Below are 19,095 nucleotides of genomic sequence, written 5' to 3'. Positions count from 1 at the left end.
TGTAAATTAGAAAGTTGTCCGGCTCGATGAGAACAATATAATTACTGAGTTTTGTGACTGTGGGTCAAAGTATAAAACCAACCCCCTCACTTTTGTCAAAAGGTGGCGCTACTGAGCACCTGCACCACGCCCGTTTCTGAAACTTTGCACATGCCTACTGGCTAATAAATGTGATGAGTCTGTCGAGTTTCATGCAATTTCAAGTATGCTAAGAGCAGGCATGAAAACTGGTCAGGGGTAAAAAAGGTGAGAAGAATACGGCAGCAAAAAAAATCCAATCCAATCCAATCGACTTTATATAATGTATATAGCACATTTAAATTTTTCTCATTCATTTCACATTTGCTGCACAAAGAATAAATTGAAAATATAGTAACACATAAAACATACAAAATATGGGGGCCATTTTAATGTGTGGAGGCAAGTATTTACACAAAACACATTATTTTTTCTTTTTCGCCTGAACCAGAATCTCAAGGGCCCGTAAAAACCGTCCTCGCAAGGGAGCATTTCTGCTCCAACAAATTGAATTATTAATGCAGAACGGATAATTGTTAATTTATCATTAGCCTACTGCTTAGCTAAAAATGGAAATTCAGCATTTAAAGCATGCCATAAGTTAGGGCTGGGCAATTGCCAAAGAAATCTGAATTTTGGGGCTAAATGGCGATGGTATAATCTCAGTATTTAACTTTTTTTCTTTTCTTTTTTTTTTTAATCTGTATTTAATTTAAACAAAAAAAAAAGTTATTTCATATCCTGGTAAATATTGTCCTACAAACAATGTTCATATTGAAGGCTATGAAAACAAACAGTGAATGCAACTTTTCAGTCTATCCAAAAAAGGGGTCAAATCATATTACACTCTAACATTGCAAACATTACGATCTAAAAACAAAATAATGCTTTTTAAAGAAGTAGTAAAATTTACTAAACTTAAAATGAAAATAAAAACAAAACTGATATCATAAAAATACACTTGTAGGTTTGAAATTCTCTAGCACATTTATGTTCACCATCAACAACAAATATTCAACAACAAATATATTAGCAAAATCTATTTATTATTTAGTGTTAATGTATATTTTAGTCAGAATTATTACGCTCCTATTCTATTGCGCTCCGTCTGTTCAGCGCGCATGCTCGTTCACGGAAGTTTAGCCTGCTGAAGGCTCGATCCACTCATGACCTCAAAATGGAAATATTTGCATAACTTTCTAACATTTACAGATGGAGAATATGTCTGTGGAATCAAGTAAGTTATGCACTGAGGAAATTATTGGAAGTCACTTCGTTAAATATTATTAATAGAGGTATATTTGTTTCCACCAATCGCTGCACAAGTTAAGGTCACGTACTGTATGAAAGCACGTTAGTGCGAGCCCTCCCGGAACTCATAGAGAATGCAAATAACATTGTAAGCTAAATTACCTCAGGCTTGCTTTTCGACGTGCAGAACTGTCTTTGTTCGGCAGTGTGTCCAGTTATCAGACTTGCGGTGTGGTGTCCAGTTGTCAGATTTGCGGTGTGACTTTGAAAAAAATTCTGCCGTACTCTCTGACTCGGATTGGCTGTCAGTCGGCATTAGGAATGATGATTGGTATTTAAAGCCGCGAAGTTTATGGTAACTATAGAGATATAGCAGGTACTCTGACTCGGATTGGCTGTCAGGTTTCGGCATTAGGAATGATGATTGTTTTTTAAAGCCGCGAAGTTTATGGTAACTATAGATACATCACACATCCTCAATGTCTTGACTTCACGCTGACCGAGATTCGTGGCAATTGGTGGAATTCTCTAGGAGGAGTATTTCAAATTCCATTGCATGCGTTTTCCAAACAACCCTAAATAGACGATTTCCTGTTGGGCTGGGGTAAAAAGTAAAAGTATGAAGGATATATGAAACAGTGAGATCTATATGTGTACCGAGTTTCATATTATTACATGCAAGCGTGTTTGATTTATGGACCAAGATTTCGGACCCCGTTCCAGGTGACGCCGTCGAGCCCCCCTGCCACGCAGCTTCAGCCCGGCCCTAATGGCCGCGGGTTCTGACCCGTGTGCAAAGTTTTAAGAGTTTTCGAGCACGTTAAGAGCCCCAAAAGTGCCCGAATAGTCGTAAGAAAAATAATATTCTAACGAAAACAATAGGGCCTTGCCTTTTCAAGGCTTGGGCCCTAATTAATCCTAACGAAAACAATAGGGCCTTGCCTTTTCAAGGCTTGGGCCCTAATTAATCCTAACGAAAACAACAGGGCCTTGCCTTTTCAAGGCTTGGGCCCTAATAATAATAATAATAATAATAATAATATTATCTCCATGTCCTCCAATGTCTCCAGATGCACTCCACATCCACATTGGTTGCTAGTGGATTAGCAGCTAATACCCTGTCGATGACTTCAGATAATCGATCCGTTTCTACACATCCCCTACTCTTGTGACCACCTCAGTGAAATTTGTCTCCATTGCAGTGATTGACATATTTCAGCAAGATCTTCCGAGTCAGTGTCAATGTTCCACATTTCTCGCTGAATTTCCTGCATTTCTCTGGCCAAATCGGCTCCTGGGCTTGCGGCCTTCTCAGGGATGTCAACTTAAGCATGTAAGCGTTTTTTAATGTCTCCAGAGGCCGAAATTGTGAATTTTTTGACATATTGACCTTCTAGAACAGTTATAGAGTGTATCGAATCTCACCAGTATATAACATTAGTTGTGTTAAAACTAGCAAAGTGTGCAGAGCTCGCCGTTCACACATCCGAACATGGCATGGCATCATGTCACTATTCCAACAAAATAAGTTTTTGAATGTATCGTTATTTATTATTATTCCTGTAACCTATAAACATTTACATAATCCAACATTAAATTACTGCATTTCTGATTTTAGAAATATGCATTACCTACAACATTAGCATAAATGCTTTTGCACACCATAGGCAATGCGATTATATGAAACAAATCACAGACCTTTCACATTAAAAGTGATGCGAAACTTTGCAGCTAATCGACAAGCGATTTTACCCCTGTATGGTAGGTGACGCAAAGCATCTTTCAGCTCGTTGCCCTTTCACACATCATGGATGAGAAGAAATACCACGGCATCAGAATATAAAAAAACAAGTAATCAATTTCTCTAGTGAGTTGATCGATGAAATAAAATGTATCTCTCTACAAGCAGCAGCAGTGATGACGACTGTGTTGTTGATTTGCTCAACGACGAAGAAAAGATTCAAGACACTTTCACAAACTATTTCAGTTCACCTGCTGGACACAGTCAAACAAACACACATGATGACTGTTAAAACAATTGCTGTCAATTGGAACAATACTGATTGTATCTTATTGTTATGTAGTTCTACTTGTTTTAAACATTTGTTCAAACTAGGGCTGAAACAAGACGTTATCGACAATGTCGACAAAAAATTGGCGAAAACTTTTTCTTTGTCGAATAGTCGTTTAATCTCATTAAACGTAACGAGATAATATGAAACTCTAATGATGATGTGCAAGAGCAGCACTGCAGTTCACGACTGACTGATGATAGGAAGAACTTCACAGATCACAGTCCAGATGCACTCTAAACTTTCCAAACAGCTTCAGCTGATTTACATCACAAAGTAAAAGGGAATTATACAAAAATACCAAATAAGTAAATACAGAAGCACTCTCATTGTGGAATAAGTTTGGGAAACACTGCTTTAGCGTAGTCATATCAAACGTATTATCATAGGCACCATGACTCGAGGGTGCCTGCTCAGTTTCGAAACAGTGCCACCTAGTGGTCACGAGATATGAAAAAGCTAATTTTTGCTAATAACTTCTGAACAGTTTGTCATAAAATCATCAAATGAATCTCATTAGATTCAGTGGGGTACAGCGAGTCCAGCGATATGAAAAATTCCCATTTCGGCCATTTTGGACATCGGCCATTTTGAATTTAGTCATAAAATGAGTGGTGGAGGCATAGTGGGCTAAAGCACATAACTGATAATCAGAAGGTTGCTGGTTTGATCTCCACAGTCACCACCATTGTGTCCTTGAGCAAGGCACTTAACTCCAGGTTGCTCCGGGGGGATTGTCCCTGTAATAAGTGTACTGTAAGTCAATTTGGATAAAAGCATCTGCTAAATGCATAAATGTAAATGTAAAATGCTGTATTTTATGAATGACTTGGTTATGAAACTTGGTATGTGTCTTTGGCACCAAACCATACCGTTTTTGAATGGCGCTTCAACGAATTCACAGAAGAACGTGCAAATTTGAACTTGTGGCTGTATCTCCGCAATGCTTTGAGAGTTTGGGATGAAACTCGGTACGTGTCATCATCATTAGGCCCTGAGGTTACCTGCAGCGTTTTGGCATACTGTCCCCTACTGGTCAGGAGATAGCAACAAAATATTTTTTTAGCTTATAACTCTTGAACGCTTTCCTGCATGATAAACTTCATGCCCAGATACTACCTGAGCAGTTTCAAACAGTGCCATATACTGGACCAAAATTCTAAGAACTAGCTATATTTAGTTAATTTTAAAATAAATCAGTTTTTTTATGATTGAAAGTTTACTTTTTCTAACTCCTCATACACATCAGACTCTAACCAAAAACATGTCACAAAGCTTCTTTTGCTTCTCTTGGTGCCGATAATTGTCTTGACCCCGGTATCGCTGCTTGCCAGTTTAAATACATTAATGTTAACGGATTTAACTGCAGTGGCTTCTGACACGTGATTCAAAGCTCATTTTTTATTGGTCAGGGTATTTCATTGGCGGACAAGAGAAAGAAAAAATAAAACTTGCTTTGTCAGCGTGCTCCAGGTTGAAATAGAAATCCATAGTTTCTATTCAAAATGTTAATTGCGCCGAAAGTTCCATTTGGTATGCAAAGGCCTTTACACTGTGAAGTAGAAACCAAACGATCTGTCACTAGACACTTTGTGTAAATCAATGCCAAAATAGCTAGTCAGCTGAAAAGGAAAGACACAGAATAACATGCACTGATGAAAGGTTGACAATAAGACCAGTAGTGTGTATAAAGACAGTAAATGCTGTTAATCGTGCTGTCACGTTGACTAATGAGTAGAATGAGAGTTTAAATTGAAAGTGTCACCAGGTGTGATGAGCTCTACGGTGAGTATCTGTGGAGCACTGCTGAACATCTGCACAGCTTTAGGTTCAGTGTTTTCTCTCTGAAACACACAACACACATCGAATCATTCAGTGTTCATCTGTTTTCATTTGATTACAGTTGTATCTAGAGATGGTTTAGTGCATCTGCAAACACTAATGAATCAGAGACCGGTGTTGTAAAATGTGGAGGTTTTGATGAAAAAATAAAAATACTCTTGCTGAATACAGTAGAGAGTGGTATAATCGAACACTGCAATGCCAGATAATTCTTTTCATTTAATTGATTCCGTTGAGGTATCAAACTAAAAAAGGTCATACATGTTTGGAACAAGATGAGGGTGAGTAAATAAAGTTCTTTTCTGATGCACTGACATGACTTTAAAATGCTGAGCTCTGCTGTGACGTGATCAACAACAGGTCTGTGTGTGTATTTGGTACGTTTTGAGATTGAGTACCTCAGAACAAGAACATTCGTTTGTAAAACCTCATGTGGATTTCATTCTGTCAGTCTGGATGTCAAATAGAAAAGTACAGAAGTAGTCACGCAACGCTTGTGTACTTGAAGACATGATGCACATCTGAAGCAACATGCGAAACTGACCTCATCTTTCAGGTGTCGTGGAGAGCGTCTCTCAGCTCTTGTCTCCTGTTCATCCTCCTCTTCCTCTCCAACACCTTCATCAACAGCATCAGGAGCTGCTGGATAAAGCCTGTGAACAGACTACACAGACGTACACAGTTATTTTGTGTCATTCTTGAGGCTTGATCCAGTCACCTTTCATTGACGTTACGTAAAAACATTTTCTTCCAAATATCTCTTTTTGGAATAACGTGTTGGTGAGTGAATGATAGACATTAAAGAGACACACTCACTGTTAATGAAGCTCCGGACTGGAAGAGTTCATATGGATACAGGATCCGCTCAAAGTGAGAATGCAGCAGAGATCCGATTCCCCTCCCAGACGGGAAGCCCATGCGACTGCTGATCTTAGACCAGCGCTTCTCCTTACAGACAATCTCAAAACCGCCTTCTGCAGACACAAGCTACCAAACATACACTATGTCACTTCAGCTTAATAGTTGTAATATGTAGCAACTGTTTTATAATATGTCACTCGAGGTGGTGCTATATTGTGAATATAGTCACTCTGCTGTGTCTAACAACAGCCTTTAACCGTGACGATATTCACTATATAACACCACCTCTCGTACATTATTGTTTAAAGGAGAAGTTTTCTTGCTTCAACAGGAAATACACAGAAACAATTGCTGTTGTCAAGCCACTTAATGAGGTCTTTAAATGTATTTGATATGTGTGTATGTTTCACCTTGCTCAGCAGGTACAGATCCAGCACTTTTCTCTCCACATGAGGAAAAAAGAGTTTACAACCCTGAAGCTCCCAAAACTTGCCGATCTGATCCAGGAAGTTGAGCTTGACTCTGGTGAGTGCCTGAGCAGAGGACGACAGATTGAAGTACAGTGTTTCCCCTAGGATTTTTTTCAGCAGTGGTGCTGTTGTGAGTTAGGGTTAGGGACCCTTATTAATGTGTGTTGGTCAAAGAATAGATTAAAACAGGTGTCAAACTCAATTTCAGCCTGGGCCACATCACAGATTATTTGTGCCCTCAAAGGGCCCTGTTGAACAGTTGGCATTAGCACCTGAGCTTTGCTATCACCCATGCAAATAATATTACATATTACAGGTGAAACTCGAAAAATTTGAATATCGTGCAAAAGTTCATTAATTTCAGTAATTCAACTTAAAAGGTGAAACTAATATATTATATAGACTCATTACAAGCAAAGTAAGATATTTCAAGCCTTTATTTGATATCATTTTGATGATTATGGCTTACAGCTTATGAAAACCCCAAATTCAGAATCTCAGAAAATTAGAATATTGTGAAAAGGTTCAGTATTGTAGGCTCAAAGTGTCACACTCTAATCAGCTAAACACCTGCAAAGGGTTCCTGAGCCTTTAAATGGTCTCTCAGTCTGGTTCAGTTGAATTCACAATCATGGGGAAGACTGCTGACCTGACAGTTGTGCAGAAAACCATCATTGACACCCTCCACAAGGAGGGAAAGCCTCAAAAGGTAATTGCAAAAGAAGTTGGATGTTCTCAAAGTGCTGTATCAAAGCACATTAATAGAAAGTTAAGTGGAAGGGAAAAGTGTGGAAGAAAAAGGTGCACAAGCAGCAGGGATGACCGTAGCCTGGAGAGGACTGTCAGGAAAAGGCCATTCAGATGTGTGGGGGAGCTTCACAAGGAGTGGACTGAGGCTGGAGTTACTGCATCAAGAGCCACCACACACAGACGGGTCCTGGACATGGGCTTCAAATGTCAAACGTCTTACCTGGGCTAAAGAAAAAAGAACTGGTCTGTTGCTCAGTGGTCCAAAGTCCTCTTTTCTGATGAGAGCAAATTTTGCATCTCATTTGGAAACCAAGGTCCCAGAGTCTGGAGGAAGAATGGAGAGGCACACAATCCAAGATGCTTGAAGTCCAGTGTGAAGTTTCCACAGTCTGTGTTGGTTTGGGGAGCCATGTCATCGGCTGGTGTTGGTCCACTGTGCTTTATTAAGTCCAGAGTCAATGCAGCCGTCTACCGGGACATTTTAGAGCACTTCATGCTTCCTTCAGCAGACAAGTTTTATGGAGATGCTGACTTCATTTTCCAGCAGGAATTGGCACCTGCCCACACTGCCAAAAGTACCAAAACCTGGTTCAATGACCATGGTATTACTGTGCTTGATTGGCCAGCAAACTCGCCTGACCTGAACCCCATAGAGAATCTATGGGGCATTGCCAAGAGTAAGATGAGAGACATGAGACCAAACAATGCAGAAGAGCTGAAGGCCGCTATTGAAGCATCTTGGTCTTCCATAACACCTCAGCAGTGCCACAGGCTGATAGCATCCATGCCACGCTGCATTGAGGCAGTAATTAATGCAAAAGGGGCCCAAACCAAGTACTGAGTACATATGCATGATTATACTTTTCAGAGGGCCGACATTTCTGTATTTAAAATCCTTTTTTTTTTATTGATTTCATGTAATATTCTAATTTTCTGAGATTCTGAATTTGGGGTTTTCATAAGCTGTAAGCCATAATCATCAAAATGATATCAAATAAAGGCTTGAAATATCTTACTTTGCTTGTAATGAGTCTATATAATATATTAGTTTCACCTTTTAAGTTGAATTACTGAAATTAATGAACTTTTGCACGAGATTCTAATTTTTCTAGTTTCACCTGTATGTGCATTAAAATGCACATTTTACAGTACAGCATTGATTATGAGGTTGGGATGCAGAAAATCATTATAATTATAAATACATTTTGTGAATAAGTGGGGTCTTCTTTACGGACTCCTTTCATCAGGCTCCTACTGATTAAACTAACCATCTACATTTACATTTATGCATTTGGCAGATGCTTTTATCCAAAGCGAATTACAGTGCACTTATTACAGGGACAATCCCCCCAGAGTAACCTGGAGTTAAGTGCCTTACTCAAGGACACAATGGTGGTGGCTGTGGGGATCAAACCAGCGACCTTCTGATTACCAGTTTACCAGTTATGCACTTTAGACCACTACACCACTCTTAACCCATCTCTTGGAATTTCTGAAGGCAAACAAAACAACTTACATTTTCCTGCAATCAGAGAGTATTACAAGAGTACATGTTTTACCAATAGCTTAGTCCATAATGCACTCTAGTTCTTCCATTGTATCCATAATTTTAACAATGAGATTTGTAATAGTTCATGGTAACCATGTAAAACTATGCATGGCTCCTCACTAGGATAAGTAACTATGGTTTCTATATTAAGAACTATGGCATTTTTGCAATAACAGCAGTGTAAATACATTTCCAAAGTTTTTCATCCACAACTACCAAAGTTCATACAGTACAGTTAGTATTACTGCAGTAAATCCATGGTACATTTTTGTAAGCATTGTGAACTGTGAATTGAAAAGCCTTTTTTCTTTATAATTTATGTTTTCTTTGTCATTGCCGTTTAGAATGTGGGGGCTGTTTGTTTCGAATGTACACCATTCAAATGGGTTTCACAATCCCCACCGCGCATCTCACAGTATGTGTGTGTGTATGTGATGGGTCTCTTGCACAGCTGACTGGGGCTGGCAAGAGTTAGGTTGCGTCAAGAAAATTCAATGAACCGTGTGCAATCCCAAGAAAGGCACTCATAATTCAGCAAAATACAAACAGGGGAAACACGAAGTATCCATCTACCATCTGTTACAAGTGTTTATTACATCTATGTGTTATAAACGTTTAATTAACTCACCTCAAGTTCATTGAGTCGCTGGATTCGTGGAGTGAAGCAGAAACTCCGAACGTCACAGGCAAAAGGAGGCTGCCAACCCTACAAACAAACAAACACCTGTCTTTAGACAAACGGAGATGATTAACAATGAATTCATATCAGGTAGTATTTGTGGCTTTATGCATTTGGTCATTGACATAAGTTTTTCCGAAATGATACAAATAAAACATTTAAATCTAGTTTAAAACACATGTGTCAAGTTTGTAGAAATTTTATATTTGTGTACAAAATCTTTTGAAAAAACATTTATAGCATTTTCTACAAAACACTTCTTTAAATGGCTATAAAACCGTCATGTGGTGTAACCATAAAGTAAAAGGTATTAAAAGTTATTTCCTTGCACCTTGTAAACATGTGAATGTACCCAACTTAATCTATAATTTAACCAATTCTATTTTAGGATTATATACACTGGCATCCAAATGTTTGGAATAATGTTTAGATTTTGCTGTTTCAGAAGGAAATTGGTACTTTAATTCTCCAAAGTGGCATTCAACTGATCACAATGTATAGTCAGGACATGACTGATGTAAAAAACAGCATCATCACTATTTCAAAATATACTACATGTCGTACTGTGTATGGTTATGTATGTGACAAATAAAACATGAAACTTGAAACTAATCGTGTTAAATTGATCATTTGATACTAGAAAATCACTTGCCATTATATCAAATGCAGTTGAAAGCTATTTGGTACATTAAATGAAGCTTAATATTGTCTTTGTGTTGTTTTTGAGTTGCCACAGTATGCAATAGACTGGCATGTCTTAAGATCAATATTAGGTCAAAATGGCAAAAAAGAAACAGCTTTCTCTAGAAACTCAGTCAATCACTGTTTTGAGGAATGAAGGCTATACAATGTTTGAAAAATATTTAATATAAAAGCTGTACACTACATTCTGTACTACAAGACAAACCACAATTGTCTCTAACAAGGACAGAAAGAGATGTGGAAGACCAGATGTGCAACTAAACAAGAGGAGAAGTACATTAGAGTCTCTAGTTTGAGAAATAGATGCCTCACATGTCCTCAGCTGACAGCTTCATTGAATTCTACCCGCTCAACATTAAAGAGAAGACTCTTATGGGAAGAATTGCAAAGAAAAATCCACTTTTGAAACAGAAAAACAAAAATAAAAAGGTTAGAGTGGGCAAAGAAACACAGACATTGGACAACAGATAATTGGAAAAGAGTGTTATGGATCTTAAATCCATTGAGCTTTTGTGGGATCAGCTAGACTGTAAAGGCACTTTTCCACTGCACGTTACAGTTCGACTCGCCTCAACTCTACTCGCTTTACTTACAGAGCTTGCATTTCCACTGCAGTTTAGTGCCCCTCAACGTGGGTAGGATTATAGGCTGATCGTCATAGTTGCGCTGCCTCTACTGCCGTGACATCATCTTAAACATGACACAAACTGACCAAAACAATAACACGACCGCTAGCTGTTAGCTACTAGCTCATTGTGCTGCATAAAGCAGTTGTTGCATGGTGATTTTACACAAGTATAGCAGTTAAATTGGCCTGGTTGTTTTAGAAGCAAGCTTCCAGTAGCTGGTCAACTAAATAAAGTGAAGCTTTCAAGCAGAGTATAGAGTTAACGTAAACAAAATGTACCATCCTCCATCGTGGCGCTCTCCCTCCCATTACTCGCCGGTTAAGACAGTGTCCATTTGGTTGAACCACTTCCACTTTTCCTTGATGGTTCTGTAGTCAATTTTAAGTTTTTTTACCTTTTCCCTACACTGTTGGTAGGTATATGTGCAGCCAACAGCTGAGACACTTCCTGAGATACTTTATTGTTTCACTCATTGCTAACGAGTGGACCATCTGCACCTCGTTTATTGACCACGGCGTGGTTTTGCACACAGCCATTTCTTTTTTCACAATTCTAAAGTCGTGTGAACAAATGATACTGTTATTGCTGATGCTAACTTTAAAACTAGCGGGTTGATGTCACGTGTCGGAAATCCAGTGACGCTGGTAGTGACGATAGTCCCTGACCAATCAGTGATCTGCAGGATTTTGACGTCACATTTAGTATCGACTCGGCTCGCTTGGAACCTCAACCGAGGTGGTACTAAAAAAAGTATCAGGTACTTGTACTTGATACTATCCACTGTGGAAACCCCCCAAAAAGAGAGCAGAGTCGAGTTGTGAAGTCAGGCACTTCACACTTCATAAGGTGTGAAGTGTCCAACAAGACAGTTACATCTATGGCAAGTGCTACAGGAAGTGTGGGGTGAAATGTCACCTGAATATCTGGACAAACTGACTCTGCAAAACTGTCATTGCTGCAAGTTGAGGATTTTTGATGAGAACTCTTTGAGGTAGTTTAAGAAGTTCTGAAAATGTTTCAAATTGAAATTTTTCATGTTAGTAATGTCCTGACTATACATTGTGATCAGAGGAATGCCACTTTGGTGAATAAAAGTACCAATTTCTTTTCATAAGAGCAAAATCAGTACATTATTCCAAACTTTTGGCTGTCAGTGTGTGTGTATATATATATATATGCACGTGTATGAAAGGCTGCTCAGCAAGGAAGCAGCTCCTCCACAACATAATGCTACCACGCACATGCTTCACAGTTGGGATGGAGTTCTTTGGCTTGCAAGCTTCACCTTTCCTCCAAACATAACAATGGTCATTATGGCCAAACAATTCTTTTTTTTTTTTCATTAGACCAGAGGACATTTCTACAAAAAGTAAGATCTTTGTCCCGATGTGCACTTGCAAACTGTAGTCTGGCTTTTTTTATGGTGTTTTTGGAGCAGTGGATTCTTTCTTGCTGAGCAGCCTTTCAGGTTATGCCGATATAGGACTCGTTTTACTGTGGATATAGATACACGTCTACCTGTTTCCTCCAGCATCTTCACAAGGTCTTTTGCTGTTGTTTTGGGATTGATCTGCAACAACCTAAACATTTGTTTAGGGCCCCTAGATTGGTTCGGGGCTAGGGTAATTGCCCATCAATTACTCTAATCAACAAAACACACAACCGTATCAATGAAACGTAGTATGTTTCATTTCGTATATTTTTTCTAAATTAACTAGAATTTTCTAGGAACCTGTACAGCCCCATACACTATTTTTGTTTAGGGCCCCCAAAACCCTAGGTCCGGCCCTGAGTCACATGGTGTTTATAATTGCATACTATTGTTTGAACAGATGAACCTTCAGGCATTTGGAAATTGCTCCCAAGAACCAAACTTGTGGAGGTCCACTTTTTTTTAACGCCTTAAAATACATCCACAACTGTGCTTAACTGTGCTAGATATAAATAAATAAATAAAACTCTGTCGTCTTTTGCCCTTGCTACAGTATATAGATCACCCGGGCCTTATTCTGAGTTACTGTAGATAGAGCTTTAATTGTTGGTGACTTCAACATTCACATTGATAATGAAAATGACACATTGGGATTAGCATTTATCGATATTCTCAACTCTCTTGGAGTCAGACAAAATGTGACAGGACCAACTCATCGCACTCAACCATAATCATATGCTAAATTTAATGCTGTCATATGGATTTCATGTTGATAATATAGAAATTCTGCAGCAGAGCGATGACATCTCAGATCATTACCTTGTCTCTTGTATGCTGCAATCAGCTAATGTTCCTCAATCTACACCACGCTATCATTCAGGTAGAACTAGGGCTGGGTGATATGGCCAAAATTCTCATCACGATAATCTTTTTCATATTGTTCGATATCGATATTTATCATGATATACATTTACACATTGCATTTTCTTTTTTTTATTTCAATAAAAAATAAAACGACGGAAGAAAAAAAATACATTCTAAACAGTCAAAATAGTCTCTACAAAACTGCACAGGGGGTCTTTTACCGTTTATCAATTGAAAATGAATGTTAAAAGATCATCTGTTTGTTCTGAAGCATAGTGACAGCAGTCCAGTATTTGTTGGGATATTTTTACATTAAAATGAAATATTTTTTATATTTCTTTAGATTCAGATACCAGATAATCAGATAAGTATGGGCATAGGAGCCCTTGTAACTGTGGAATGATGCTGAATGTGGGTTCTGGGGTGTCCCGAGAGAACATTTAGAAAACGTTTTTAATTTTTTTTTTAAAAACATTTGTATATTTTCATTAAAGTGAGAAACTGGTCTACCAACTAGTAATTTGAGTCTTTCCTTATCCATTCCAGACATCTAATTAATTTTCACAAAATTGGAACAGAAATCGATTAGTTTATTATTAAAGGCTCGTAACATGCTGATTAATAAAGATACATTTAGAATTCTAAAAGCTGCTTTGAAACCACGTTAACTCATGCGGCGCTTCATGTCTACACACATGCAGGGAAAAGAGGCGCCGCGTGCGGAGCGGGACAGGGCAGAAATGATGCATGTTTGGTGCTAGAGAACAATATTCAAGATTACAGCGCAGAAAGATCAGAGCTGTTGTCCACATCACTGTTGTTCTGTCGCGCTCTTCACTAGAGACGATGAGAGGACGCAACCGTTGCCATGAAGTCTTGCAGTGCGGATGGAATCAATCCGGTGTCCGACGTAACCTAATCGTTAGCAAGGCAGCTAGCATTAGCAAGTTCATCCAGTCTGACCCTACATTACCACTGGTGCATTGTGAGCGAAGCTGAGAGCGTTTTCAATTCATTCCTATGAAAGCCGAGCGTCATGCTCGCAAGGTGGACCGTAGGATTGGCTGCGGTGCGGAGCAAGCTCTCTCCAAGTGCTGTGAGCGCCTTTGAGCGGATTTCGTCCACCCCAGTAGAATGCAGCCTGAGAAATCTTAAGTGTATTTTGATGTGTATTTCTTCACTTGTTCATCCTTCTGGCAGTGCAGTAAAGAAAAACATATACTCATATTAAAGATATTTGCTCTAAAAGCAAGTCTAAATATTTTATATGTTGCTTCTCATGTAAATGTATCTTGTTTTAAGGATTTTTCAATATTTAAAAAAATTACAATGAATTAAATATTATATTCACAATTTTTTCTTCTGCAGTATAGCTGCTAAAATAAATGTACATAAGGAGTTATAGATATTTATATTGGGGAAAATACATATAATATTTGTTTGCATTGTATAATGGGCAAAGACTGCACCCTCTCACCTTTTTGTTCATTTGATTTCGATCCATCTTTAACTCCCAAAAAACAAACTCTTTCTTCTTTATAGAGCTGTGTATCGCCGATTTTCTTCACCTTAATATACACATGAGACTCATATTATAATTCACTATGTCGTGAGCAATCTCAATCCACAAAATCTAGCTGCAGCGTGCGTGAGACAGTGTATCAGCCGGAAGAAATTTGAAACTCTCTCGTGCTGTTTTTCACGCGACTCATATAAGCGGCTCTGACCTCACACACAAATGCCAGTTTAATAGTTTATGGTTATTTATACAGCCCGCTTCCTTATTATTTGAACTTTAATAAAGGATGCATTAAATACAGTATATAATGGCGCAGCGTTTCCTTTTTAGACGATTTGACAGGCAAGTTTTGCTCAAGCGGAACAGCAAGTACGGCTTTGCTTTATTTCACGACGACACTGCTTCTGTATTTACTTATTTTGCATTTTTGTATTATAATACTCTGCAATCTACATCAGCTTAATCCGTTTGGAGTGCGTCTGGACTGTGAGCTGTTCTTTCTTCCTCTCGTCAATCAAGTGCGAGCTGAAGTGCTGCTCTCCTGCATCATCATTAGCGTTTCAAAAGATCTCATGTTAAATGAAATCAGACGACTATTCCACATTTTTGTTGACAATTTTTTATTGTCGACGTTGATGACAATGTCGACTAATAGTTTCAGCCCTAATCATGTTCATTATGATTGCAAAATTCTGGCGTGTTAATAGTTCCTAGAATATCAAAATCCACAAAAGGAGGTAGATCCTTTTCATATCTGGCTCCTAAACTATGGAATAGTCTCCCAAACACTGTTCGAGATGCAGACACACCCTCTCAGTTTAAGTCTAGACTAAAGTCTCATCTATTTAGCCAGACATACACCGAATTTATCCTCCAACCCACAATTAGGCTGCTTTAGTTGGGTCTCCCGGAACCAGAAACAATGAGCATGATCTCTAACTCTGCAATAAATTAAATGGCATCTATGCTTACATCTTTTTATTTGTTTCCCTGTCTCAACCTCGGGACGAATTATATTTTATACAATTATATTATAATTATATAAAATATAATCATGACGGTCCACTGTGAGATACAAGATTAATAAAGTGCAGTGCTTATTATTGATCGTGAGTGATCAAGTGTTCAAAAGTCTGATTGCTTGGGGGAAGAAGCTGTCCTGATGCTGCGATACCACCTGTCCGATGGTAGCAGTGAGAGCAGCCCATGACTTGGGTGGCTGGAGTCTCTGATGATCCTACGATTTTTTTTTTCACACACCGCCTGGTTAATTATTAAACCAAGTTAAACTTACTTAGTTTACCATGACTTGCACAATACATAATAAAGTAATATTTACATCATATTCATGATGTTAGTCAGAGGGGAACTGGCCCCCACAGTGAGTCTGGTTTCTCCCAAGGTTATTTTTCTCCATTAATCCACATCTTATGGAGTTTTGTGTTCCTTGCCACAGTCACCGCCTTCAAATACAATTTGGGTTTCTAATTACAAATATTATTTAATTACTTATTTTTAAACAATTCTCAAACGCATTTTATCAAACTACACAATGGTGACTCATAGACATTATAGATATTACAATTCTGTTAATGCAAGATTTTCTGTAAAGCCACTTTAAAACGATGTGTGTTGTGAAAGGCACTAAACAAATAAAAATGACTTGACTTAAAGGCACAGTTAATTTAGTGTGTGTAACGTCTGACTCACTGGCAAAACAAATCGGTCTGTAAACAATAGTTGAAAAATTACTTGTGTCATGCACAAAGTAGATGGCCTAAATTACTTGCCAAAACTATAGTTATATATTTTAATATGAACTCTCTGGAGTGGTTAAAAAATTAGTTTTAATGACTTTTGAAATTTGACTGTTAGAGTCAATGTTTTAATAGGAAATAATAAAGATTATTCAGCACCACTCATAGCAACATTTCTTTATTCAATAAATTCAGCTTTTAACCCTTTTAAAAAGTTGGAGGACATGCAGATTCATAGCCGGTGGAATAACATCCGTATTCTCAGAATTCCTGAGGTTAAAGAGGGTTAGGATATGGTGAAATTCCTGGACGGGCTCCTTCCGAATCTGCTTGACATAGCAGGTCATAAGCTACAAATCGAGTGAGCACACAGGGTTCCCTCTTGTTGAGCTGCAGAGGGAGGCATGCTTCGAACAATTCTGGCAAAATTTCTTAGATCCTCCTATAAAGATCTTTTGTTACGTGAGGCGAGGATTGAAGGAAGGCATTCCTGTAAGAACCAAAGCATTTTCTTTTTCAAAGACTTTGCAAACTCGACAAGACAGAAATGTGATAGATTCAAATAATGCAAGTAACTTTTACATCAAAGGAAAATCACTTTTGCACTGATATTGCAGGCCAAATTGAGAATAGATGCTAAGAATGGCCGTAAAAAAATTCATATGCCCACAGAAAGTCACCTTGTGGTACTCACGTTGCAGCTGAATGGACCGGCTCACCGAACAGTTACAAATTCTGCGCACTCTTTTTGTGTTGGTTACACGTAGTGGCTGGAATTTATTTTGTAGAGCAACACACATTCGGGACAGTTTTGTGGATGAATCTACATGCTCTTTGTGCTAAACTCTTTGAGTTTATTTTGTGGAGTACTTATGGCTAAGTCATTGAAGTGAGTAAGAAATTTGCTTCCACTCATGTTGCAGCCAAATAGACCGGCTCACTGAACATTCACTTGACTGTCTGAAGAATCTGCGTGCTCTTTTTTTTGTGCTGGTTCCACCTAGCGGCTGGATTTTATTTAGCAGAATAATACACCTTTAGGACAGTTTTGAGGATAAAGCTAAATGCTCTTTGTGTTTATCCTGCATATTGGCTGGAGTTTGTTTTATATATTATCTTTTGCTGTGTAATTCTGTCTCACATAGTTTGTATAGAAACACCGGACTTGAGCAATCCAATGGCAAGGTTGTCACATGGGCTCTTATAGGCATGCATGAACTGTTTGAATTTGGAGGGATGGACGCCATTTGGCGCTGTCATGTGCGAGGTTAATGCGCATGTTTTTCTTTTTTCTGTTTCTTTGGTTCTGGGGAATGTTTGGGGTTTGACTGTTGCACAAATCTTGGAAAGTGGTCTTGTTTTTGACACACAATAAATTTTGTCAAAATATGAAATGTTAATATGAGTGGATTGTCTCTCTCCACGTGGAATGTGAATGGGTTGGGGAACCCTATAAAAAAAAGAAAGATTATTTCTCTTTCCCCACAGGAAGATGAAAAATTTCGAAAAATACGGGGTGAGCATTTTTATAGTGCTGGCTCAAGTAAGAGCAGGGGAGTCATTACAGTGATAAGTAAACATCTACAATTCAAATGTCTCAAACAGACATTTAAAAATAAATTAGGAAGAGTCATTATAATTTTAGCAGAAATTCAGGGGTAAAGGTTGATTTTGGCTAATATATATGCACCCAACGCTGATGATCAGGGCTTTTTTTTATTTGAAGGGATGTTGCAAGCCGCTGCCACCCCACATGATATAATATTGGGAGGAGACTTTAATCTTTTGATGGACTCAGTCCTTGATCATAGTGAAGCAAAAGTATCCAAGCCCCCTAGAGTAACAGTGACGCTTCACAGGATGTGTAAAAATATTGGTCTTGCATATATTTGAAGACTTTTGAACCCATCTGGTAGGAACTATAATTTTATTTCTTCAGTCCATAAGATCTACTCTAGAGTAGATTTTTTAATATCCAAGTCCCTCATTCATCTGTTGTTGATTGCTCAATTGGAAACATTTTAGTATCAGATCACACTGGTGTGTTTAGAGATGTTGCCACATACGAAGAAAAATAATGTAGTAGGTGCTTTAATGTATACCTTTTGCAAAATCCTGAATTCCAACAAATGCTAAAGGATTAAATCAATGTCTATATGGAGACTAACTGGTCCTCTGTATCCTCTGTGGGCGTGGCTTGGGAGGCACTTAAGGCGGTTCTTAGGGGCCAGATCATACATTATGCCTCATTTACCAAAAAATCCAAAGCACAAGAACTAGTGGAATTGGAAGGGAATTTTAAAAGTGCAGAGGAGCTGAATGTCATCTAATGGCCTCAGTGAAACGACCCGATTGAAATTCAGATATAATACTATTTTGTTGCGGAAGGTGGAGCTTTGGCTATTCAGGGCAAGACAGTCATACTTTGAGTCAGGGGAAAAAGCAGGGCAGATTCTGGCTAGATATATCTACGTCTTTGTCTACTGATGATGGTATTAGAAACTTTGTGGAACAATAAGAAACTGACAACAGAGCAAAAAAATTCTCTTGATTCTGAGATAACCTTGGAGCAGAGCTTGGGCAGGTAATTAAGGCCTTGCCTACTGGCAAGGCTCCGGGGCCAGACAGCTTTGCCTGCTGAATTTTTTAGATCTGTGCTACAGATCTGGCTCTACTTTTGCTAGAAGTTTATACGGAATC

General features: G+C 38.4%; 1 protein-coding gene across 1 annotated transcript in view; it reads right to left on the bottom strand.

The window, feature by feature from the left end:
- LOC127637233 (lysine-specific demethylase 5A-like) overlaps nucleotides 1-14,608 on the bottom strand; it is a 44,511-nt gene extending 29,903 nt beyond the window's left edge. Inside the window, exons 1-6 of the mRNA XM_052118190.1 lie at nucleotides 14,597-14,608; nucleotides 9,442-9,519; nucleotides 6,455-6,577; nucleotides 6,000-6,170; nucleotides 5,728-5,847; nucleotides 5,107-5,185 (exon numbers count right to left, since the gene is read on the bottom strand). Coding sequence (XP_051974150.1) covers nucleotides 5,107-5,185; nucleotides 5,728-5,847; nucleotides 6,000-6,170; nucleotides 6,455-6,577; nucleotides 9,442-9,519; nucleotides 14,597-14,608 — 583 coding nt within the window. The remainder of the gene's footprint in view (nucleotides 1-5,106; nucleotides 5,186-5,727; nucleotides 5,848-5,999; nucleotides 6,171-6,454; nucleotides 6,578-9,441; nucleotides 9,520-14,596) is intronic.
- Between the last annotated feature and the right edge of the window lie 4,487 nt (nucleotides 14,609-19,095).

Source organism: Xyrauchen texanus, chromosome 45 (assembly GCF_025860055.1).
Source record: "Xyrauchen texanus isolate HMW12.3.18 chromosome 45, RBS_HiC_50CHRs, whole genome shotgun sequence".
Classification (NCBI taxonomy): Eukaryota; Metazoa; Chordata; class Actinopteri; order Cypriniformes; family Catostomidae; genus Xyrauchen; species Xyrauchen texanus.
This window is presented reverse-complemented; position numbering and strand designations above follow the sequence as displayed.